The following is a 26,363-nucleotide window of genomic DNA, read 5'->3' on the forward strand; positions in this document are numbered from 1 at the left end:
TTCCTCTATGAGCCTAATATCATGATTCTCATCATGCAAACCTTTCTCAACCATATTGTTAGATTCATCAAATATGACACGAATATTTCTTCTGCACACATAGTTCTTTTATTAAATATTTTATATGATTTACTACGTGGTGAATAACTCAAGAACACTCGATCATCACTTTTATCATCAAACTTATCTAGATCTTTTTTTACTATTATTATGCATAGAACATTTACATCCAAAAGCTCTTAGGTGAGTGGTGTTGGGATTTCTTCCTCAAAGTAACTTATAGGGATTTTTCTCAAAAATAGGTCTGACCACATATCTATTTAACAGATAACAAACAAGATTGATAGCCTTTATCTAGAAACATTTAGGCAGTCCACTTGCAATCAAAATAGTCCTCCCCATATCTTCTAAAGATTTGTTCTTTCTTTCCACAACACATTTTGCTGTGGAATTATAGGTGCTGAGAAGTTATGTTCAATCCAAAGAGTGCTACAAAACCCAAGGAACTTAGGGTATTTAAACTCATTCCCATGATCTATTTTAAAGCATGACACAAGATTTCCTAGTTTCTAATGAACCATTTTGACAAATACACACAACACATCAAAAGTTTCATCCTTAGATGCTAAAAATAGGGTCCATATGTGTCTAGATAAGTCATCAACAATTACCAGCACAAACATCTTTTCTCCCATGCACTTTACTCTCATAGGTCCACACAGATCCATATGGATAAATTCAAGAGGTCTTGAGGTGCTAACAACTTTCTTTGATTTGAACAAGGATCTTGCATGCTTACCCCTAATACATGCATCACAGACCTTATCATAAGTAAACTTAATTTTTGGTAACCCAAGGACTAGGTACTTTGTTACCAACTTATTGAGTTGAGATAGACCGGCATGGCCCAGTCTTATATGCCACAACAATGGATCATCTACCACTACACTTAGGCATTTGTGTTCATTTTGAGGAAGAGACATAATTGATATCTAGTAGACATTGTTAGTCTCTTACCTTTCAGAACCGTTTTATTTGTGATAGCACAGATCATTAAATTGAATTTTACCTTATTATCGTTGTCACACATTTGAGATATACTAAGGAGATTATGCTTGAGTCCAACCACATAGTAAACATATTCTATAGCATGAGAGAGTGATTTACTGACTTTACTAATTCTAGTTATTAATCCTTCCTTTCTATTTGCAAAGGATACACTCCCTCCTTGGAAGACTGTAGTGAGAGAACATTCTTCTTTTCACTAGTCATATGTATCGAGCAACCATTGTCCAGATACTATTCTTGATTGCTTCCTCTCGCTTTAGCCCTCAACAGAAATTATAAGTTAGCTTTAGGAACCCAGACAAGCTTGGGTTCTTTTTATGGAAACATAGGATAAATCAAATCCCTTTTTCCCTAGAAGGGTAGGGTATTGATGTCACATTCTTATTAACCTTAACCATTTAGACTACATAGATGGAGTGATCTTGGTTTTATCTTTCACTACCACATGCTTTGGTGAACCAAAGGTATTCTTAAACTAAGCATGAATTAAAACATGATAACTATCTTTAAAATGTTCAACTTTTCCACAATGAGTGCACATTTTATTATCAGAGATTCCTACATACATAGGATCAAATCTTGGTACAAGTTTCTTGTAGCCAATACCTGACATATTTTTGTTGTAATTATCATTCAGCCATTTCAATGCATCAGATGATCTATGCCACTTACTTATCCTGGATAGCTCATAAGTTGTCTTTTCAACATTCTCTTAAAGAGTCATATTCCTGCTATCAGCATCATATAACCTATCCTTAAGTTTGCTTAGTTCCTTTCCAAGGTTACTTTGCAAATCACTGATTATTGCCTTTCCATTTTTAGAAGCTTGTTGCTGGTCTGTGAGTTCAAGAGCTTGGTACTTAAGACTCTTAATCTATTTTTCAAGGACAATTTTATTTGTTTCAAGATTTTTTAAATCAAGTTTGACACAAGAAAGATTACTTACTAAATGGTCATTTTCAATACTTAACCTGCCAGCTTCACTCATCATAGTTACTATTATGACCATTAGTTATTTATTAGACATATCATGAACTCTTTCAGATGAGAGATACTTACCTGACTTGGATCATCTTCGGCCTCTGAATTACTCGTGGCCATCATCCCTATCACTTCCTCTTCTGAGTTATTTTCTTTAATTGCCATCAGTGCTAGTTAAATATTTTTATTTCATATTCATCCTCCGAGGTCTTCCATATGTCTTTGGTAGAGGAGCACGAGGATAACATCTAGAGAACATTCCTTGGAAGGCTCATGTAGAGAATGTCCTTTGCTTTGACATTTTTCTGAATGATTTGGCGATCTTCAATATTATATTCTTCCTCATTTTTATGCTCTTGTCTCCATTATTGTTCACTTTCATAGGTATGATCGGACAATGGTTAACAATTTCTCACAACTCATAATCAGTATCTTGAAGGAACACTTCCATACGCATCTTCCATTCATCATGGTGATGTCCATCAAAAAGAGGGGGTCTCCTAACGCGTATTCCTAGATGTACATGATATTTAGCCTTATTGTAATCTTCAGATTCAATCACAACATGCAGGCTTATAGTGTCATCCTTCTTTACCTCCTCATTTTAACTTCCACTATATTCATACGCTGCTAGGAAGGCTTGTTTCATGGCCTCAGTGAATTCTTAGCCTATAGCTTTGTTTTTGTTTGGATCACTTTTCTTTAACTTCCCTTTTCACTTTCTCAAATCTTTATTTCTTCCATTTAACTTCCCAAATTGGACAATCTTTGACCATGTGATCCAACTTGTTACACTTGTAGCATCCATCGTGTGAGGATTTGTCAGCATGGTTAGGTTTGCCATTATTTTCTCTCTTTGGTCCATTTGTGGAATTCATCATGAATATTTTGAATGTAGCAAACAGTGCAATATCTAGATCATCATCATCAGACTTATCGTCATATATAACATTGCGAATGAATACCTTATATGTTTTTGGTTCTTCCTTGCATATTTCCAACTTTCTCATTTCATGAGTTTTTAGATACCCAATCAACTCGTCTAGTGAGATTTTGTCCAGCTCCTCCGCTTCCTGAATGGCTGTGACTTTTGTTTTCCATGAGGCAGGAAGAATCCTCAAGACTTTGCTAACCAATTCTTCAGAAGTTAACACCTTGCTTAGTGACTTTAGCTCATTAGTTATAATAGTGAACCAGATAAACATCTCCTGAATAGGCTCAGAGTCCTTTATTGAGAAGAGCTCATAGTTTCTCCTTAGCATTTCAATTCTTGATCTCTTTACCTGATTTGTCCCTTCATGAGTAATTTGAATAGCATCCCAAATTTCTTTCGCATTTGAACAAGCAGATATCTTGTTGTATTTATCAAGACCAAATCCACAAATCAAATTTTCTTAGCCTTGGCATTCTTTTCTATCATCCTGAAATCAGCTGCTACAAATTTTGAAGGTACCTTAGGAAAAATCTCATTTTATCAATTTTTCTTGGTGAGAGTCAATGGCCCTCGATTTACTATTATCCATAGTTCATAGTCCTCAGCAGTTAGGAAGTTGTCACGACCCAAAATATGGCTAGTCGTGATGGCGTCTAACCCCAACCACTAGGTAAGCCAAATAACAATCAACACAAGACAAATAGGAAATATAGGAGTCAATGAATAAAATAACCGAACTTCTACAAAAAAATCCAAGAATTAGTAGTACAAGTCAGGATCTTCTAGACATAGAATTTACAAAGTTGGTACAAAATAAATACATCATATGTTCGAAATATACATAAATCGATTTTCAAATCTAAAGCTACCATAGACAAGTGGCAGCTATATCCGAAAAGAAGGTACATCTTCAACGCCAGTTCCCGCTATACACAGCAACATCAACTCCAAAATCTACACACAAGGTGTAGTAGTGTACTATGAGTACAACTGACCCCATGTACTCAATAATTAACAAACCTAACCTTAGGTTGAAAGCATTAGTGAGCTCAGAAGATAGTCAAAGTCCAACATCTATAATCGATAGTAACATAAGATATGATAATGCCAAAAATAATGAACTACTCAAGAAAATATTATGCTCAGCTTGATTAGTGTTACGGGAAATAGACATGCTTTTCAAGTATGACAGTCAAAGTCCAAATCTCACCACTGAAATAAAATAAACATGAGTTTATCAAAAGAGCTATATTTTCCAATTCACAACACTAGATAAGAATTTTTGAGAACCAATAGCATGAGAAAGTACATATGCCTACATGTCAATATACATGTCAAGTCATTAATTAGCATATACCGCCTAGTATGAGAAATATACATCTCTATGCACATATGTCAAATATACATGACAAATCACCAAATCTTATATCACCATCTAGCATGAGGAAAAATTCATCCCAAATAGTCATGCCTACTCAATATCATCATAGTGAAACCATCAAGAATAGCCACACTTAGCATGATCACGGTTCCTGGCACAAGGCCCTCACCGTCACACACAGTAACACTTCGCACTGTAGGGGTTCCTGGCATAAATGCCCATCACTAAAGCATATTAATAAAATAATGTGCATTTGCGAGTGCCCACTGCTGGTATGTCAGACTTTGGAGGGACGGATCCTGCCAAAGCGCTAATCATAATCACATAGCCCAATAGTAGGGCATGGTGCACACGTAGCCTTAAAATCAGTAACACTTAGCCCAATGTGGGGCTTGAAATACGCGCCACCTCCATATCAATATAACCATCGCGGTGTGCAATCCGATCCAACATAACTCATAACATGGCTCAATGGCCCACATAAATTATCAATCTGCTCAAGTCTCCATATGCTAATATCTTATGGGAAACATAATTCAGTTATAAAGCACAGAATATCATAAAGTACCACAATTGCAGCTCAAATTCGTGTCACGGACAAGGACACCACTAACATATGAGACAACATATTAAAGTGCATAGACACAAAGATATAACATGCAGACATATCATTACTAAACAATATGACTACGGTTATGGAAAATACCTCAACATGGCAAAAATCGCCTTATCATGTCTCAAACAATTAAGCAAGTGACCTAGATATGATTTCTATCATGAATAATATCTCACGTAGTCATATAAATGAAGAAAACATGATATCAATAAAGCATGAAAACAAAACAAGGCACATAATAGCCTAAGAACTAACAGGATCATGAATACCTTGGTGCAGCCATACATGCCCATCACCTAGCACGTGTGTCACCCCCAACCCATCTCAAATATGCTAGTTCTCAAGGATAATTACCCTCAAATCAAAGTTTATATATGCTACTTACCTCAAGCAAGACAAATAAAATACCGAGTAAGCCAAACAATACTCTAGAAATGCTATCTCGTGTGAATTAACCTCCGAACGTCTCGAAACTAGTCAAAAGCAACTCAAAAACATCAAATAATACCATAGGAAACAAACTCAAGTGATAAAGGTCGAACCTTTAATAAAAAACTCAAAGAAAACCTGGGCTGCACCTCGAATCTGACAAAACTCATAAATTCTACAACTAATTCAATTACGAGTCCAATCATACTAATTTCACTCAAATCCAACTTCGAATCGATGTTTAAAACTTAATAGTTCACTGAAGGAAAGTTTTAGGCAAAAATCCCCCAATTTATCTTTTAAAATCATCAATCAAATGCAAAAATCGAAGATGGAATCATGAAGTATTGTTAAAACAGAGTAAAGAATACTTATCCCAATCCATGTGTGAAAATCCTCTCCAAAATCACCCCAAATCCGAGCACCCCAATTCAAAATATGATAAAATAAGCTCAAGGTCCGAAATAGAGCACTTATATGCACTGCCTAGTGGTACCCTACGCGATCGCAGTTGTACCCTCGCGACCCCAATGTACAAAAATCACATTTCCACAATTTACACTACGTGTTCGCGCCAGATCCCTCATGAATGCAATGCACACACCTGCCAGACCCCCGCGAACGCAGACAGAGCAATGCAAACGCGAAGAAGAACCCATCGTGACTGCCTAGCATAGCTTAACACTACGCGAACGCATAAACCCTAACACTAATGCGAAAGATAAAAGCCTCAACCATTGCAAACACGATCCCTTCAGCGAGAACTTGAAGAAGACCATCCACTAACTCTATGCAATTGTGGCTCCATCCTTGCGATCGCGAAGAGCAAATGATGCAGCAGAAATCAACAAAAACCAGCAGTGCCAAAATGGTCTGAAACCTGTCAGAAATTCACCCGATCCCCTCGGGACCCTATTCGAACATTCCAAAAAGTCCCAAAATATAACTCGGACCTGCTCGAACAACAAAAAAACGAAGAAGAACCCATCGCGACTGCCCAACCTAGGTTAACACTATGCAGATGCATAAACCCTAATGCAAACACGAAAGATTAAAGCCTCAACCATCGCGAACACGATATCTTCAGTGAGAACTTGAAGAAGACCAGCTCCTAACTCTACACAATCGTGGATCCATCCTCGCGACTGCGAAGAACAAATGATGCACCAGAAATCAGCAGAAATCAACAGAGCCAAAATGGTGTAAAAGTTGCCTGAAACTCACTCGAGCCTCTCGGGACCCTGTCCGAACATTCCAAAAAGTCCCTAAACATAATGCGGATCTGCTCAAGGCCTCAAATCATGCAAAACAACATCAAAACCACGAATTGTACCTGGAAGTCAAGCTTATTAACTATTTCAAATTCCAAACTCACGCCGATCATGTCTAAACAACTCAGAATCACCTCAAATTTTGCACACAGGCTTTTAATAACCCTGAACCTATATTCCAACTCTCAGAACAATAATGTGAACCCGATAACATCAAAGTTAACTTTCGATCAAATCTATTAACTTTTCAAACCTTCAAATTGCCAACTTTCGCTAATTAGAGCCAAAACCTCTTAGAAACATCCGAATGATAATTCAGTTATGCCCAATTCCAAAATCACCATCCGGACCTAATGGAATAACCAAAACTCTGATCCAAAGTCAAACTGTGTCAACCCTTCCAATTTAAAGTTATCTAGTTGAGTATCATTCTTCTAAATCAATCAGGAATCACCCGAAACCAAAATCGAAGATACACACAAGTCATAATACATCATACGAAGCTACTAATGCCCTCAAACCATTGAACGGAATGCAAATTCTCAAAAATGACCGGTCGGGTCGTTATATTCTCCCTCACTTAAACATATGTTCATCCCCGAATGTGCCAAGAGTCGTTCTAAAGCCATGAAATCACTATATAAAGTCACCATGAACATACCCATGGGTGATCCCACGTCACTCCAAACTACATAACTTGATAGCATAACATATCTGAAGATCTTTACTTCAACCTTAGTCTATAAACCTTAGAACCCCGATTTTTATCATCCTAAATTCATTACAAGGCCTAAATCTTATATGTACACTCTGTATAAATTTAAACAAGCTGTAACAATCCTTAACCACATTCCAAAACATAATCACATGATATACAACGTAACTCCAATACTCTAAGCAATAGCTTCTAACCATAATAGTTGCTCAATAACAAACTCGATATTGGTAATAAACCTCATATAGAATAAAACCTTATTCTAACCCTTTGTACACTACCAATGATGAAATAAACACACAGAAACTCATAACCACTCATCAGATCAATAATTCATAGAGTTCTCTCGTCCGACAAGAACCATAGCCAAATTCTAAGCGGACTAGAGACATTATTCTCCTAAACATACCTTAATCAAATCCGATAGCACTCATTTCAGGTCCAATAACCTCATTTTATCTAGTACAAGATGCTTGACTGACATGCCACACCAGTACCACCTTGATCCATATATCATGCAATTCGTGCACCAAAGAGGCAACAACCCAAATGTACCTAGTGATGGAAAGATAATTAGATGAGAGAACCGCCCCGCAAGCTCAACAGATACTATCGCAAAGAGAAATGCTATGATCCCATCACACAAGGGAGGAATAAAACAAATGAAATAATCACAAAGGATCATATCCCAACATAACTCTATCGCGATGCGTGACCTAATCTAAACATCAGTCCACATGGAATACCTTGAGCCATGATGTTCACAATCAACAACCAGATACATATCAAAAACAAACACAAGAAGGATATGACCATAACCGTGGAGAAACAGATAGCATAATATACCACTAATAGGAAGACCATAACCAAAGCGCCACCAACCATTCAACACCCTAAGAGCCATCTTGCTCGAATTCTGTCACTAGGCCAAAACAAATACGCATCATGTGCGTAAACAGTCAATAGTCTCCCAACCCATCGTAGCATAGGAGAATAACATAAAGAACATAATAGACACGAATAAGATCAACTCTAACTGATGATAGACACCTCAACAATAGTTTTGTTGAGAAAATAAATCTGACCCAATGTAGAATATACGTTCTTATTATGCCTATCAATGGACTTCGAATCGATTCCAATCCTCCTAAAATAGGTAGATCAACTTACCAAAGATCCATTTAAACTTATCTATAACATATATCTTCAACTGCCTAACTCTGGCCATATCTTCATAATCCACAACCAAGGAATATTCCACCTCTAAGACTCCAGTGTAACGACCCAGCCAATCATTTTGTATATTTTAGCCTTGTTTACCTATTTATTGCTTCTTATATTTTTATTTATGGTTATGTAACTTTTCAAGATGATTTTATTGGTGTCGGGAAGGTTTCAGAGTGAATTGAGATACTTAGTCACAAGGTTGGAAGCTTAAGTTGAAAAAGTTGATCGTAGTTTGACTTATGTGTAGATGACTCTGAAATGGAGTTTTGATGGTTCCAATTGAATTTGTATGGTGATTTTGGACTTAGGAATATGTCTGGATGTTTATTTGGAGGTCCGTAGGTTGATTTTGTGCTTTTGGAAAAAGTTAGAAAGTTGAAGATTTGAAAGGTTGAGAGATTTGATCGAGAGTTGACTTTATTGATATCGAGCTCAGATTGTGATTCCGAAAGTTGGTATAGGTCCTTTGTGTCATTTGGGACTTGCATGCTAAATTTGAGTTCATTCAAAGTTGTTTAGGCTTGTTCGGCATAAGTTTTGAATTTGAAAGTGTTCATTAGTTCATTAGGCTTGAATTGGGGTGTGGTTCGTACTTTTGATGTTGTTTGGTGTGATTTAAGGCCTCGACTAGGTTTGTGTTGTGTTTTTGGATTAGTTGGTGTAATTGGAAGGGATCTCGAGGTCCTCGGATGTGTTTCATATGGGTTTCAGACCATTTCTCTATATTTTGATTGTTGTCAGTTGATGTCTGTTTTCCTTTGTCCCGATCACGAAAAGGAAGCCGTGTTCGTCTAGTTCTATTTGGTGGCAGGTGAGATTTGTCCATCGCATTCACAAATAGAGAGATGCGTTTTCCAAGCTTTAGGGAGGTTATGCATCGCGAACGCAAGCGGAGATCCGCATTCACATAGAAGGAAGGTAAGGCTGAGGGGTGGAACACATTTGTTCATCGAAGTCGCTAGGGCTAGACCGTGATCACGTACCTTTGAGCAGTTGGTCATCGCATTCGTGACTGAATGTCGCATTTGCGTAAGAGTTTTTGGTAGCTGGGCTTTTTATTCTTCGCGATCGTGGTGTATAACACCTGGGAAGATTACATAGTACTCTATTTCAAGGCTTTGAGTTATTATATCACATATTGAGTTAGAGAGCTCAGTTTTGGGCGATTTTGGAGAAAATTTTCACGATTTGGATTGGGGTAAGTGTTTTTACTTGGACTTGTCCATTATTCATGATTCCATCTTTGTTTTTATCATTTAATTGGTGATTTGAATTGGAGAAAATGGGAATTTTTGTAAAAATATTTTTAAAACATAAATATTGGATTTGAGGGCCGATTTAAGGTCGGAAATAGATGATTTTGGTATGGTTGGACTCGTATCGGAATAGGTGTTCGATATTTGTGAGTTTGATTGGGTTCTGACGTACGGGCCCAAGGTTGGCATTTTGAGTTGACTTTTTGAGTTGAGTTTTTTATTTCATTAAAGATCGAATCTTTATTATCTAGAATTGCTTCTTATGGCTTTTATTTATGATATTAAGTTATTTTGGCTAGATTCGAGCCGTCCGATGTTGGATTTGCACAGGAAAGGCTTATTAGTGGATTAATTTAGCTTGTTTGAGGTAAGTATCTTGTCGAACTTTGTGTTGGGGTACTACCCCTTTGGATTCGGGGTTGATTTTACTATTTCAACTATGTGGAAGACATGTACATGAGGTGACGAGTGTGTATACGGGCTTATATATAGAAATTGATTGGTTTATACTCTTAGGTTACTTATAAATTTTTTATTGAAGTTGTTATTAATTGTCCTATCTTTCCTTGTCCAGTTTATTCTTACATGCTTTAATTGAAGTTGTTATTACATGATCTAATTTCCATTGTCGAGGTCATTCTATTATACATTTATTAGTATTTCTTTTTACATGCTATTCTTTCCATTGTGGAGTTATTCTCATGCATTTAATCGTAGTTGTTATTTCATTCTATCTCTTTCATTATTAAGATTATGCTATGTATTAGAATTTGAAGTTGTCATTTCATGGAAATACTTTCATTGTTAAGTTATTGAAGTTGTAGTTGTTGAGAGCTATTAACACATTTGTGGGTGAAATTATTGGACCTTTCCTTGTTGAGTTATTTCTCGTTCATTTGTTATTATTGAGATTCTTGTCCACATTGTGGTTGAGCTGTGGGCTATGTGTTGTGGTGACATTGGTAATATTCATTTTTGGAAATGTTGTGGCATATGAGCACATGTGGTGCGAATTGATTATTGTGTTGTGATATTTATGTGCATGTATAAGGGTGGGTATTGATGCGCATGCGGCAAGATAAGGTGGGATTTATACAGGTGTTTCTAGTAAGGGAATTAATTGAAGCCACGCGGTGATATAAGGGGGCTAAAGCGCGTGAAGCTATTTCGGAAAAAATATTAGTAAAAATATATGCAAGGCTCACGCGACGATATAAGGAAGATTGTGATTATGACTTGTGAAACGTGGATATGAGGTGTGGTACCTCGATGTGATTCTTGTTGTACATTTTATGTTGTAAAGGCTTGCTGATTTGAACGGTTATTGTTTTGTTTCCTTACCCCATTCCATTTGTATTTTTATTGTAATTGGTTACTTGTTGTCATTATCATTTGTACTTTCTTTGTTGACATTTGTTACTTTTATTTCCATTGTTGGCCTTGTATTGATAAATTGCCTTTAATTTTTCGTTGGTAGATTATATTAATATTCTGTACGGGTTTCTATGTCTCGTAGGTGTCTTGACCTGACCTCGTTACTACTCTACCGAGGTTAGACTTGACACTTACTAGGTACCATTGTGGTGTACTTATGCTACGCTTCTGCATATTTTTATGTAGATCCAGGTACTTCTGCTCGTGTTGGATGCTAGTGAGTTGACTTAGATTTTGTGGAGACTTTAAGGTATTCCTGCTTGACGCTCGCAGGCCTTGGACTCACCTTCTAGAGATTTTATGCTACTATATCTTTTGTTTTCGAATAATATTGTATTAGAGATTCTTAGTATATTTTAGTGGAGCTTATGACTCAGTTCCACCGGTTTTAGGGATTATTTGGCTGTTGCTCCGTTCTAGCTTATTATGACATTTTATTAGTTTAATTTAATATCTTAGTTGTTATTTCAGCTAAATTCACAATGTGTGTTAGGCTTACCTAGTCTTAGAGACTAGGTACCATCACAACATCATAAGGTGAGAATTTTGGGTCGTGACACCTAGTTTCCACATCATAAGAATACAAAAATATCAATATTCGATCCCGACTCGACCACCCAAATAACTGACACATGTCTTAAGAAAAATTATCTCAGAATAAATACTTCCTTAATTATTCCATGCCACATAGCAAAATCTGAAAATCAATAGTTGACCAACCAGGCGATTACCGTGATACTAGTCAAGAATTCACAAGTCAAAACACGGTGTGCCTTCTGAAATGCGCACCCTTCTTAGGTGAAACCAGATAGTACTAGCATTCTTCTAAACATCTGAACTCGTCCATGCTGTCTAGAACTCATGACGTTCTCTTCAAAACCAAACCACTAACTTGTACATACAAATGCCAACCCCACACGTCGCACCGCATCTATCATTCCATCATACGAAAACACGAGAACCCCATTATCAACTCTGCATCACAAGCAAGATACATCCATTTGACCCTATCCAGGAGAAGATCACAACACGCAACATACTCCTCATTCCTGTAGAAGACATCCATCCCAAGCCATGGTAGAAATTATCGAGAGCTCTTCAAAGCCCATTTATACATAACCAAGCCATCATAACTGAATTCCTCTAACTCAACCAAGTCATGCAGTTGCCAAGCCCAAGAGTATTTCCATAAAACACCTACAAAGCCTCACCACATCAAAAGAACCAAAAAAACCGATCATATCCATTACCATGCTGATCCATCCTACTACTAAGCTATCCTATTTCTCAGAGTTCTTTCCAAATTGCCTTCAATTTTTCTCTTTAGTAGTACACCATAATCCTTAACCCAAAGCTCACCACAAGAGGTCCTAGCATGAAATTACGTTGTCCTAAAGCATATAAGTTATTGTATTCCCTCTTAAGAATCCCAAATGTACCACAATGAAAATGCCCACTCTAAAGATATCTTCTGTGAATCTGAAGTTGTTTCCTTAACCTCTCTGATACTGAAATGTATAATTCATAACAATGCAAAAATACCATAAGTTTCGACACCACCCAATACAAATCTCAGATCTTAGCCATATATAGAAATCCAAAAAAACTCCTCAAATACCACATGTAAATCTAGAACTCACTAGAACTTTCTCGAGAGTCATCCACCCTATCCTAATCTCAAATTCACCGCCCAAACAAGCCGAACGACCTGCGCCCCATCCGCACAACAACACCCAAAGAAGTAACCCCACCTTAACGCAATCAAGTGACTCCCTTTTCTTAGCATATTACATCCATCACGAATAACAAACCTAAATCATTCCAAGATTTCCATATATCTATAAAATGTAATACATCATGCATCCAAAAATATTTTTGCTCAAGTCATCCTCAAAACCAACCTCTTCAAGTCATAACTGATCTACAGATATGCCTTAGGCTGAAACTAAAGTTGCACATAACCATGCAACCTGATCGTCGATAGCAGACTCCCCCACTTGGCTCAAAGCCACATAACACAACATTCGATAACCCACAATACTCTTACTCCATTAATGCCAAAATCTCGCATTGTAATTCAACCAAATTCTTCATAAGCTCATGTAACACAAATCATAAAATACCTCAAATCATCTGTTAAGCTCACATTCATCCTCGTGAATAACACATTCGTAGACTACCCCGCATGTGATAATTAACCTACTCAGCCTCAAACCGACATCTCTCTATGACCTCATCCTGGTCACATCCATCATGCAATCTCTAAATCCTCCTGATTCAAAGATCTTCAACAAAGCATAATAATCTACCTCATTCTACAAATGAGCAACATGAAAGAGCCCTCTACACACTCATAACTCGTGGTTGTACAACACATAAGGACAGAAAGCATGCATCCATAGTCCTTTTAAGATCCAAATAAAACTCTTCTCATTACATCAAAATCACCTAAGCATAGTTTTCAGTCACATCATACTCATCATAAAGCCATCCAACCACTCACTTAGCCATCAATCCCGCTCCTAGGGATACTATCGTACATATAAGTCCAAAAGCACATACTCACTCAACCAAAAGCACCAAGCCCAGGCTGCAGTCTGAACCTTGTATCAAGTCCTCCAGACCTACCTAACCCCTCTATAAATAACACATCTCAGACCTCATCCATGATATCCAAAGCCGTTAGCACACAGATGATACTAAGTGCTCAATATCACGTATGAGTGACTGGAAGGAATTTAAAGAGATACGCTTCAAGCTGAATCAATGATGCACGATAAGGAAAGAAAGATGAGAAGTTTATCCTAGATGTCATGTACCCTCTCGAAGATAGGTATGGACTTCATCATAGCAATCTGCAAGACTCTACTAGACGCTTCCTCATGACTCGTAGAACCTATGAACATAAAGCTCTTATACCAACTTGCCATGATCCAAAATTTGGCTAGTCGTGATTGCACCTAATACAACCGGCTAGGTAAGCCAAATAACAGTCAACACAACACAAATGAGAAATATAGGAGTTAATGAATAAAATAACTGAACTTCTGTACAAAATTCCAAACTTTAGTAGTACAAATCATGAGTTTCTAATACTTAAAAGTTACAAAATTGGTACGAAATGAATACATCATCTATTCAAAAGTGTACATAAACAGATTTGAAAATCTAAAGCTACCAAAGACAAGTGGCAGCTATATTCAAAAAGCTGGTACATCCTCAATTCCATCTCTCGCCATACACAACAACATCAACTCTAAGATCTGCACGCAAGGTGCAGAATTGTAGTATGAGTACAACTGACCCTATGTACTCAATATATTAATAAACTTAACCTCAGGTTAAAAGCAGTGATGAGCTCGGAAGATAGTCAGAGTCCAGCATCAATAGTCGATAGTAACATGAGATATGATAACGCCAAAAATAGTAAACAACTCAAATAAATATTATGCTGAACTTGATCATAGTTACGGGGAAATAGAAATGCTTTTCCGGTATGATAGTCAAAGCCTAAATCTCACCACCGAAGTCAACTAAATATGAGTTTATCAAAAGAACTGTATTATTCAATTCACAACACCAGATAAGAATTTTTGTTTACCAATTAGCATGAGAAAAGTACATCTGGATGCCTACATGTCAATATACATGTCAAGTCATCAATTATCATATACTGTCTAGCATGAGAAATATATATCTCTATGCATATATGTCAAAGATACATGTCAAATCATCATATGTCATATTACCATCTAGCACGATAAAAAATGCATCTCTATGCCTACTTGACAAATATTCATGCCAACTCAATATCATCAGAGTGAAACCATCAAGAATAACCACACTTAGCACTCTCACGGTTCTTGGCACAAGGCCCTCACCATCACACACAGGAACACTTAGCATTGTACGGGCACCTAGCATAAATTCCCATCACTAAAGCACGTATATAAAAAACTGTGCATGTGCCCACTACTAGTATATCAGACTTCGAAGGGGCGAATCCTGCCCAAGCGCTAATCATAATCATATAGCCCAATAGTTGGGCATAGTGCATGCGTATCCTCAAAATCGGTAACACTTAGACCAACGTGGGACCTGGCATATATGCCACCTCATTATTAATATAAGCGTTGTGGCGTGCAACCCGATCCAACATAAATCACAACATGGATTAATGGCCCACATCAATCATCAATCTTTTCAAGTCTCCATATGCCAACATGTCACGGGAAACATAATCTAATTATATAACACGGAATATAATAATTATCGTGTCCCCCTTTTTCCTTCCGCGTAAATCGAGTTCGTGACATTTTGGTATGGGACAACTCTTTACTTTTGGGAAGGGGGTTTGCATTTTTGGAGAGTCGCCACCTAATGATTTTTAAGGTGCGTTAGGTCAGCTATGTGGTTCATTCATAACTATGTTTGGTAATTAGAGATAGGGTAAGGGCTGGAAATTATCCTAAGGGGAAGGTGTTAGGCACCCCTCAGGATCCACTAGTGTGGTTCCCGGCCAGACAGTTTTTTGTGAATTTGTGCAATTAGCAAATAAACAAGTATGACTCAAATAGTAGGGGATTTAAGTTTAAATACACAAGTGTTTGAAAAACAATTAGCCAAAGGAATTTTTTTGAAAAGAATTACAATCTAAAGCATGCTTATGAATGTGAAGGGGTGTCCTATGTTTGCTTGTAATATGGATCACGTCAATGCAATACCCAGTATGATACTCCTCAAAGAGGGGATACACGTGGTATTAACGCACCGGTCATTATATTCATATCTACCCTTTCCCGTCCTGTGAAGGTGATTAAAGCGAGGGTTGGTATCGACCCCTATTGCATGCTGTTACCCGTCCCTTCCTATCAGTCCTGGAGGAATTTAGGATTTCTATCCTATGAGGGAGGTTCTAGGCAGATCCTCAAGTTTAAATGCAAAATGCTAGGCGACAAACAAGAACACATAGGATTGTATTTAAAGGGAGCATGGAAGGCAAACAAAAGGCTCAAGTATACCTCCACAGATAGTGCATATAGACAACATGACTCATACACAGATAAGGTCTAAATTCAGAATTCTAAAGCATGGTATCTAAGTGACTACAATAGAACTAGATTTAATACATGACTCAGAAAAGAAGTCCGAGTCAAGATTGCCTACTGATTTTAACATACTGGCAGTTAAACAAGGACAATTCTGTTTTTATATAAGCAGTTACCTAGGGCTTGCCTAGGTGTAAAGTGATGTACATCAGTTATTCCGAGTTATTAAAAGAGTGGAAATTATTTTACCCTAAGAGCATGTGGTTCTAGTTGATACGAATGTAGAGGTTATCCACAATTATTTTAAACAAGATAATCAAGTGTGAAGCTATTTTTTTTACCTCTTTTATAATCAGCAATTTACACTAAGTGTGAATGCAAGTGCGAATGAGATCATAAAACATGGTATTTAAGATGCATGTATAAAACTCATGATGTAGAATTCCTAGAGCAGGATTTCTAAATGAACATGGCAGGATTGCAGAATTTCCTAAGAGCAGGATTTCTAAATGCACATGGCAGCGTAGAACATAATAGTAAAGTGCTAAATATTAGCAGACTTTAGCACATGATTTTGTAAGGGTGCACATACTGAAACAATAAACAAGAGACCTAAGAGCATGATTTCTAATGAATATATGAGCCCTAAGCATGGTTTCTATAGTGCAATTAGGAACATAAACCTAATAACATGTTTTCTACCCTTAACGACTATAGCATGCATATCTACCCCATCCTTTTTCACTAGAAAACCCCAATACTGATTTACAACAAGTTATTACAGACCAGCATTGAAATGAATTACATAATAAAAATAAGAAGTTACACTATAGGAAGCCTGATTAGGACTTCCTCTCAGAGTTATATAATCAATCACCCCAAGTGCCAAGATTGTTTCATAACTTTTCCTCACATCTAAGTGTGTCAGAGTTCCCTAAGGACCTCAAGGGATCCTAGGCAATGCTCACACCCAGATTTCATAGCTAAGACAGAGTAAGTGTAGTGTAGATAGACCAACTTTCATGTGTCCACATTCAGAGGGCGCTCAAGGGTCCCAAGGCAAGGCTCACACAAAAGGGGCAGAACCTAGTAGTCTAAAAGTATAGTGAAAGTGCAGTATACATGTTTGAAAGGAGTTTGTTTAAAAACTGGACTGATAGCTCCATTTTGAAAGCAATCAGTAACAGAAATGGTTAAAAGAAGTTGTATTAATAAGACAGAGGTCAAACACTTCAAGGTAAGACCACACACAGCAAATGAATGAATTTAGTAATCATATACGGGGTAAAAGGAGATTTGGGGATACATATATATTGACTACAGACACTTGACCTTATCAGGAATATTAGGACTGGTAGGGACATGCTCAGAGATAGTTTGACACTAGCATAATCACAAACTAGCCATAAAACATATAGAATATGGATATGGGATTTGGGATTCACAAGATGCTAAGTACACAGTAGGTAAGAAAATGCAATCATCTAGGCATACTTGAATCATATGAATTTAAAGGGAGGGGAGTCATGTCAGCATGCTTCACAACAAGACCACAAGTAAAAGCAGGCCAGAAGTAAAAGAAACTAAAGCAGGAATAGAAACATATTGTTGTTGAGGCTTTAAATTGAACTAGGACATACCAGTGAAGATAGAGGTAAACAAATGAAAGAACTAAGGCTTACAAATAATTAGCCTTTGCTTGCAGCCGGCCAGTAGTGGTAAAATAACACAGAATTTTTAAGTAAGAGAGTGGGGTTTTTGAAAGCCAAGTTTGTGTCTTGTTAATGAAAGACTTAGGGTATTTATAGCTTTTAAAAAAAGTAGAAAATAAGGTAACAAGTAAAGGTTTAAGACAATTATGGAAGTAATCACAATTAGAATCCAATTAATACAAGTACTTCTCTTTAATCAAGGAATTACAGCTCAAATGGATACTAACAGGGATAATTAAGGAAAGAAAATCAGTTTTGAGAAAGATTGGTTTTTACAATATAAGGGGTAGTAAAAATATAGGGCATATGATTGAGTCTAAGTACATAATACACTAATTTCGGAAAAGGATTCAGCAAGAATGAAGCATCACAACAAATAAATGAATGGAATCAATCAACTTAAACAAACAAGTAAAATTTAGGGGTTTATGACAAAACCTTGCAATCAAATCGTAACTTATGGAAAGAAGGATCAATCAAGAGGGAGTCATGATTCTGCACTTCGACATATAAATAGAGAAGAATGAACAGGCTTATCATACATTCAAGGTCAGCCATATTAACAAAAGAGGCAACCTAGATAAACACAAACATACAGACGTGGCATGAGTAGGCTAAGGACTCAGTAGTAAAAAGAACCCACTTGGAGCATCAAAATCAACAAAGTCAAGTACTCATGGCTAATACATAGAACCAGAGTGAAACACCAACCTAACGGGTAAAGAAGATCAGGCTAACACACAGAAACAAGTAAAAAGAGTCTTTAAAACTCACAGTAACAAGTGGAAAAATCTTTAAGAAATTAGGGTTTTAACAGAGTTGAGTTAAAAAGAAGTGAGAACTCAGAATCAGTTAAGATAAACAAATAAAAGGATCTAACCATAAAGAACTCAATCGAAACAGGTATACATACAAATCAAATAAACAAAGATAGTTCCAAAACCCCAGATAGAACCAAAATAGATAGGGTTTTCATCGTGATGAAGCAGGTAGAAGAAAACATAAATAAACCGTTTAAATATAGTAAAATCATATGACAATACTGTAAATCAGAGGAGAAGTCTTTTAAAAGAGGTTAATAAACCCTAATCTTGAAGATAGAGAGTCACTTTGAAAAAATCGGAAAAACCTTTGAGGAAAACACCAAAAGGTTCATAATATACATAGATCTAAGAGAGATCTGAAACAAAATCGGAAAATCTTTAAAGTTAGGGTTTCGGAGAACCCAGAGAAGGTGAGAAGACCTTGAAAAGTTACCGGTTTAGCCGGAAAAGTCACAGATATTACTCGAACGACCATGGATGGCCGGAAAATGGCATGGGAACCCATGGGAGGCAAGTGAACTACCTTTGGTTCACTTGAAGGCCTCAAAACGATGACACATGTTCAAGAGGGAGCCATAAGGCTGGTAGGTGGTGAGACCACCATGGATTCAAGCAAGGAGATGACCGGAGAAGGTGGATGAGGTTCATAGGAGAGGAGGGGAGGGGAGAAGGTTCTATAGAGAGCCATAGATAGAGAGAGAGAGAGATATGAGAGTCGGTTGAGTGAATGAAGAATGAGAAGGTTTGGGGGGGTCGTTTGGGTTTAATTTAGGAAAGGGGAATAGGGACCGTTGATCTAAATGATCAATGGTCAAGATTGAATGGGGTAGGTGGGTCAGGTATGGCTTGGGTTTGGGCTTGGGTCTGGTGGGTTTTTCAATTGGGTTGGGGTCCGTTTGATTTAGGCTAAAATTGAAAGCCAATTTTGGCTATAAGTTAAATAACCAGTTTTTTCCTATTTAATTTATAGAAAATAGTAGATAATTTCTAATTTAAAAATGCTAAAATGATTTATAATACATAATTAGAAATTTAAAGAAACCGGATCCAATTTTATGCATATAAAACATAATTAAATCTTAAAAGGGCTAATATTGTAATTATGTGCAATTTAGCTTTAAAAATACTAAATGTAATTATACAAATATGTAAAAATTAACTTAGCCATATTTTGGCATAAATATAGAAATCCAATAGATGAATTATCAAAACAATAATGTTGGAAATAATTATTGGGGATTTTATGGATAAAAAGGGAGAAAATGAATCAATTTAAAACCTTAAAATTATAGATAAAATAATAAAAACCTTGGACATGCTTATATATGCATATATGGTATTTTGAAGGTATTTTGCATATTGAAAATATACAGGGAAAAATTGGGTATCAACAGCTGCCCCTCTTTGCCCGGGAAGGAAGAAAGTGTTTTCGGGTAAAGAAATGATGGCCAATTTTAACCGAGCGAAATGGTTTGAAGAGGTTTAGGCCGCACCCTAGCTTCTGAGCTGCCTCCATATCCCTAGTTTCACAGGAATCATGTCGTATGTAGTTCAGGATTCACCTGCGGAGTACGCCAATGAAGATATTTCAAGAGCGGACGTTATATCTAGGGCTGGGTGAGTGAACGGTTTACGGGAATGGTTAGGTTTGATATGGCTGAAGAAACTAGAGTGGAATCACTCCTGTTAGGGGTGGCCGTTGCTTTCCGGCTTACCTGCAAATAAGCAATACAAACATATAATGTGCATAAATTTAAACATGATGCAAATTCCTGTTGGACCATGAATGTTGTCTTCGGAAGATGAGGATGATGTCCTTAGACCATGATGTCCTACACCTTGGCTTATGAGCTGCCTACATATCCCTAGTTTTACAGGAACTAGGTCGTATGTAGTTCAGGATCCATCGGCGGAGTATGCCGATGAAGACTTTTCAAGAACGGATGCAATATTTAGGGCCGGGTGAGTGATATCTTTACAAGAATGGTTAGGTTTGATATGGCTGCGGGAACTGGAGCGGAATCGCTCCTGCCGAGATGGTCGTTGCTTGCCGGTTTACTTGCAATTAGAAACAATTCAAGCACATATTGTGCATAAATTTAAACATGATGCAAATTCCCATTGGACCATGAATGTTGTCTTTGGGCGGTGAGGATGACGTCTTTAGACCATGATGTCCTGGGCCATGAAGTGTATGATAAAGGATTCGCAGGCCATGAAATGATGCTCTCGGCCTATGAGGATGGTGCCTCCGAACCATGACGCCTTTGAATAATGATATGCAAAAGATTGAAAGGGACCCTCAATCCATGACATGGTGGTCTCAGGCTATAAGGATGGTGCCTCTGAAGGAATACGACTTTGGATAGGTTGGCGATATTTCAACCCATGAAGGATACAGTAATATGATACAGATAAGAAAGAGTTTAGTCTTGCGAATTGAAGGGCCGAGCTTAGCCCGTAAAAATGAGATGAATAGTAGTTGAGATAGCGCTTAGTTTCGAAGAAAATTAGAGGTAGAGCTTAGCCTCGGAAGGCAGAATGATAGCCTTATGCAATGCAGATGTAGATGGAGACAGCGTTTAGTCTCGGAAGGCAGTATAGTAGCCTTATGCAAGATTGAAAGGCAGAATAGTAGCCTTATGCAATGCAAATGCAGATGGAGACAGTGTTTAGTCTCGGAAGGCGGAATGGTAGCCTTATGCAAGATTGAAAGGCAGAATAGTAGCCTTATGTAAGATTGGAAGGCAGAATAATAGCCTTATGCAATGCAGATGTAGATGGAGATAGCATTCAGCCTCGGAAGGCGGAATGGTAGCCTTATGCAAAGATGCGAATGCATATGGAGGTAGAGCTTAACCTCGGAAGGAAGAATGGTAGTCTTATGCAATGCAAATGCAAAAGGAGACAACGTTTAGTCTCAGAAGGTAGAATGGTAGCCTTATGCAAAGATGCGAATGCACATGGATGTAGAGCTTAACCTCGGAAGGTAGAATGGTAGCCTTATGCAGAAATGCAGATGGAGATAGCGTTTAGTCTCGGAAGGCAGAATGGTAGCCTTATGCAAAGATGCAAATGCAGAAATAAAATAATGAATGACAATAGAGTTTTCTTAGCTGATAACAGATTACGTCATTGTGATTACTGGGAGCATTTTTACTACGGATCATTACTTGTGTATGCTGATAGCAAATGTTGGTAAGTGCAACAGTTCTGAGAATCGTATTTTGAACAATGTTTGTCCTGTGGGCGTACAATATGTCTAATGATTTCACAATCCTAGTACCTACATCCAAATAAAAATTGTGAGTTTTGTAAAGGGAAGGTTAGTTCGCATCCCCACTGGCTTTGTTTGACTCGTTTGGCTTTGATCTGGTGATACAGTCTATATTACTGGGGTAGCGTTGCTAAACAAAGAAGTTTCAATAACAACCATGCATGATTTTTTAAAAGTATGGCATAAATGTATAATTAAAAATATCTTTTAGATGAACCAACAACTGTGACATAGTTCAGGACATTGCAACCTCTCCTGCTACAGACTTTGAGGGTCCTCCTCAAAATTCTACCCTAGTTTGATGGGTTGATGTTTCTAACTACTGCTCACGTGGCGATTGGCTGAAATTACTTGGGAATTTTGAGGGTCCTCCTCAAAATTCTGCCCAGTTTTCAATTGCGGGGGGAGAGGGGAATGAAATTTTTATTGAATTGTGACAGAACCCATAGGGCTGCCTATGTATTCCCTCTTAAACGGGAATCAAGTCAGGCGTAGTTCAATTTACATCATATAAGGAAAGCATAAAGATTATACATAGTAACGCTTGACTGTATCTGAATAATCGGCTTTGGCCAGACTTATCCGTCCATTTCTGCAAGTATGAGGGCTCCTCCTGTCAAAACCCGGTGAACTATGCATGGACCCTACCAGTTGGGAGAGAACTTCCCTTTGGCTTCATCATGATTAGAAAAAAATTTCTTTAACACCAGCTGCCCCGGTGTGAAATGTCTTGGCTTGACTCTTTTGTTGAAGGATCTTGACATTCTGTTCTGATAGAGTTGACCATGGCAAACTGCATTCATTCTCATTCGGTCTATAAGCGCTAGGTTCTTATAATGACTTTTTACCCATTCAGCATTGTCGAGCTTAGCTTCTTATATGATCCTTAGGGAAGGAATTTCTACCTCAGCGGGACTGACAGCCTCTGTACCGTAAATCAACATATATGGGGTTGGCCCGGTTGATGTGCGGACTGTGGTGCGATACCCCTGTAGAGCATATGACAACTTCTCGTGCCACTGTTTATGTTTCTCTATCATATTCCTCAATATCTTCTTGATATTCTTGTTTGAGGCTTCTACAGCTCTATTCATCTGAGGTTTGTAGGCTGTGAAATTCTTGTGTCTGATCTTGAAAGTTTCGCACATGGCTTTCATCAAGTCGCTGTTGAGAATGGAGCCATTATCAGTAATGATGGATTCTGGAATTCCGAATTGACAAACAATGCGGTCACAGACAAAGTCTGCCACGACTTTCTTAGTCACTGTTTTGTAAGATGCTACTTTGACCCATTTGGTGAAATAGTCGATGGCTACCAGGATAAACTTTTGTCCATTAGAAGCGGTAGACTCAACTAGACCAATAACGTCCATTCCCCATGCGGCGAACGACCACGGTGATCTTGTTGTGTGAAGCTCGCTTGGAGGTACCTTTATCATGTCTGCATGTATCTAACAGCGGTGGCATTTTCGGACCTACTAGATGTAGTCCATTTCCATAGTCATCCAAAATTAACTAGTCCGGAATATCTTTTTTGATAAGACAAAACCGTTCATATGTGGACCGAAGTTCCCAAAATGAATTTCCTCTAGTAGCCTGGATACTTCCTTTGCGTCAACATATCTCAATAATCCCAAATTGGGAGTCCTTCTATACAGGATTCCTCAGTTGTGAAAGAAGTTGTTGGACAACCTCCGAAGTGTGCATTTCTGAGTAGGATTTGCAAGCTCCGGGTACTCTCCTTTTGCCAAATATTCCTTGATATCTTGAAACCAAGGTTTTCCGTCTGCTTCCTCTTTGACATGGGCACAGTAAGCTGGCTGATTATGGATTTTCACTGGAATGGGATCAATGAAATTCTTGTCGGGATGCTGTATCATAGATGATAGGGTAGCCAATGCATCGGCGAACTCATTCTGGATTCTAGGAACATGCTGGAATTCCGTCTTCGTGAACCTCTTTCTTAGTTCTTGTACATGATGCAGATACGGGAGTATCTTGGAGTTCTTGGTCGTCCATTCTTCTCGTACCTGATGTATAAGTAAGTTTGAATCTCCAATCACTAGAAGCTCTTGAATGTTCCTGTCAATGGCCATTTTGAGTCCTAAAATATAGGCTTCATACTCCGCCATATTGTTGGTGTAGGGGAACCTGAGTTTGGTAGACACCGGATTTTGCTGACCGATTTCTGATATTAGGACTGCTCATATGCCAACTCCTTTGAAGTTTGATGCTCCGTCAAAGAACATTCTCTAACCGTCATAGGATTCCACAATGTCTTATCCTATGAATGATAACTCTTCATCAGGAAAATACGTTTTCAGGGGTTTGTATCTTCCATCCACGAGGTTTTTAGCAAGGTGGTCTGCTAGTGCCTGTCCCTTGACCGCTTTCTGAGTTACGTACATAATGTTGAACTCACTCAACAGGATTTTCCACTTGGCTAGCTTGCCGGTGGTAATGGGCTTCTGAAAGATGTACTTCAAGGGACCCATCCTTAATATAAGATATGTAGTATAGGAACAGAAGTAATGTCTCAGCTTCTAAACTACCCAAGTCAAAGCACTGCAGGTGCGTTTCAATAGAGAATACCGGGCCTCATACGGGGTGAACTTCTTACTAAGATAATAGATGACTTGCTCCTTACTTCCCGTTTCATCATGCTGCCCCAGAAAGCAACCGAAAGCTCCATCTAACACTGCAAGGTAGAGTAATAAGAGTCTACCTAGCTTGGGCGGGACTAAGACTGCTGGTGTTGACAGGTACTCCTTGATTCTGTCGAATGCCTTTTGGCAGTCATCGGTCCATTCGGTGGCAGCGTCCTTCTTTAACATCTTAAAGATTGGCTCACAGATAACTGTAGACTGCGCTATGAATTGGCTAATATAGTTAAGCCTTCCCAAGAAACTCAACACATCCTTTTTGTTCTTTGGCTGTGGCGGTTCCTGAATAGCTTTGACTTTCGATAGATCCAGTTCTGTTCCTCGACGACTTACAATAAACCCAAGCAATTTCCCAGCAGAAACCCCAAATGCGCACTTTGCGGGGTTTAGTTTCAGGTTGTATCTCTGCAGTCTATTGAAGAACTTCCTCAGATCTTCCATGTGGTTAGATACGTTCTTGGATTTGATAATAACATCATCCAGATATACCTCTATCTCCTTGTGTATCATATCATGGAAGATAGTAGTCATGGCCCTCACATAGGTGGCCCCTGCATTCTTCAGGCTGAACAACATCATCTTGTAGCAGTACACTCCCCACGGCATAATGAAAGCCATTTTCTCAACATGTTGCTCATCCTTCCAGATTTAATGATAACCAACGAAGCAATCTACAAATGACTGTAGCTCATGCTTGGCGCAATTGTCAATCAGGATGTGATACATTTGGCAAAGGGAAGTCATATTTCGGACTGGCCCGGTTGAGATCCCGATAGTCGACACAGACTCTGACCTTCCCATCCTTCTTTGGTAGTGGCACAATGACCATGTCGGGTATTCTACTACCCTGAGAACCTTAGCTTTGATCTGCTTGTTGACTTCTTCCTTGATTTTTAGACCCATATCAGGCTTGAACTTTCTGAGCTTTTGCTTTACTGGTGGACACATTGGATCGGTTGGCAGCTTGTAAGCCACAATGGACATACTTAGACTAGTCATGTCATCATACGACCAGGCGAATATGTCCTCATACTCTTTCAGAAATTCTGTGTATTCTTTTTGTTTTCTGATGGCGATAGGTAAATGTTGATTCGTGTTTCCTTGATGTTTTCTGCATTTCCCAGGTTGACAATTTCGGTCTCGTCCAGGTTGGACTTAGGTCTATTCTCAAAATTCTCAACTTCTTTGACAATCTCGTCAGGTATGTCATCTTCCTCTAAATCCATGTCCATTTGTTGTGTTGTCTCATTGCACGTCACAGTCATTGGTTCATCAAGATAAGTAATAGTAATGATGTATAGGTAAAGTAAGGAGAGATAGCAATAAATATTAGTTCATAAGAAAAATTAAACATGATTTTGATAGATTGAATAACTGTTTTGAACATCAAAGATCTTATTGCGGGAATTAAAAAGTGCGAAAAGAAAATCATTTAGTAAATAAAACAGTGAATAATGCTTGTTTTAGCCTTGCTACCCCGAGGCTTGTCAGGCTTTGGTTGTCCTGACGGTCCAATTCTTAAGATGT

At 38.1% G+C, this 26,363-nt stretch overlaps 1 protein-coding gene across 1 annotated transcript; it reads right to left on the bottom strand.

Moving 5' to 3' along the window:
- Positions 1-2,780: 2,780 nt before the first annotated feature.
- Positions 2,781-24,305, bottom strand: LOC138881233 (uncharacterized). The gene is made up of 2 exons (XM_070161442.1): positions 24,204-24,305; positions 2,781-3,401 (listed from the first exon to the last, which is right to left on the bottom strand). The coding sequence occupies exons 1-2, from the start codon at positions 24,303-24,305 to the stop codon at positions 2,781-2,783; spliced, it is 723 nt and encodes a 240-aa protein (XP_070017543.1).
- Between the last annotated feature and the right edge of the window lie 2,058 nt (positions 24,306-26,363).

The sequence above is a fragment of the Nicotiana sylvestris genome, chromosome 11, assembly GCF_000393655.2.
Source record: "Nicotiana sylvestris chromosome 11, ASM39365v2, whole genome shotgun sequence".
NCBI classification, from domain to species: Eukaryota; Viridiplantae; Streptophyta; class Magnoliopsida; order Solanales; family Solanaceae; genus Nicotiana; species Nicotiana sylvestris.

Coding starts and splice junctions, on each gene's coding strand:
- LOC138881233 (XM_070161442.1), bottom strand. CDS start 24,305: ATGGCGGAGTATGAAGCCTATATTTTAGGACTCAAAATGGCCATTGAC. Junction 3,402..24,203: donor CAAACTTACTTATACATCAG/GTACGAGAAGAA, acceptor AAATACAACAAG/ATATCTGCTTGTTCAAATGC.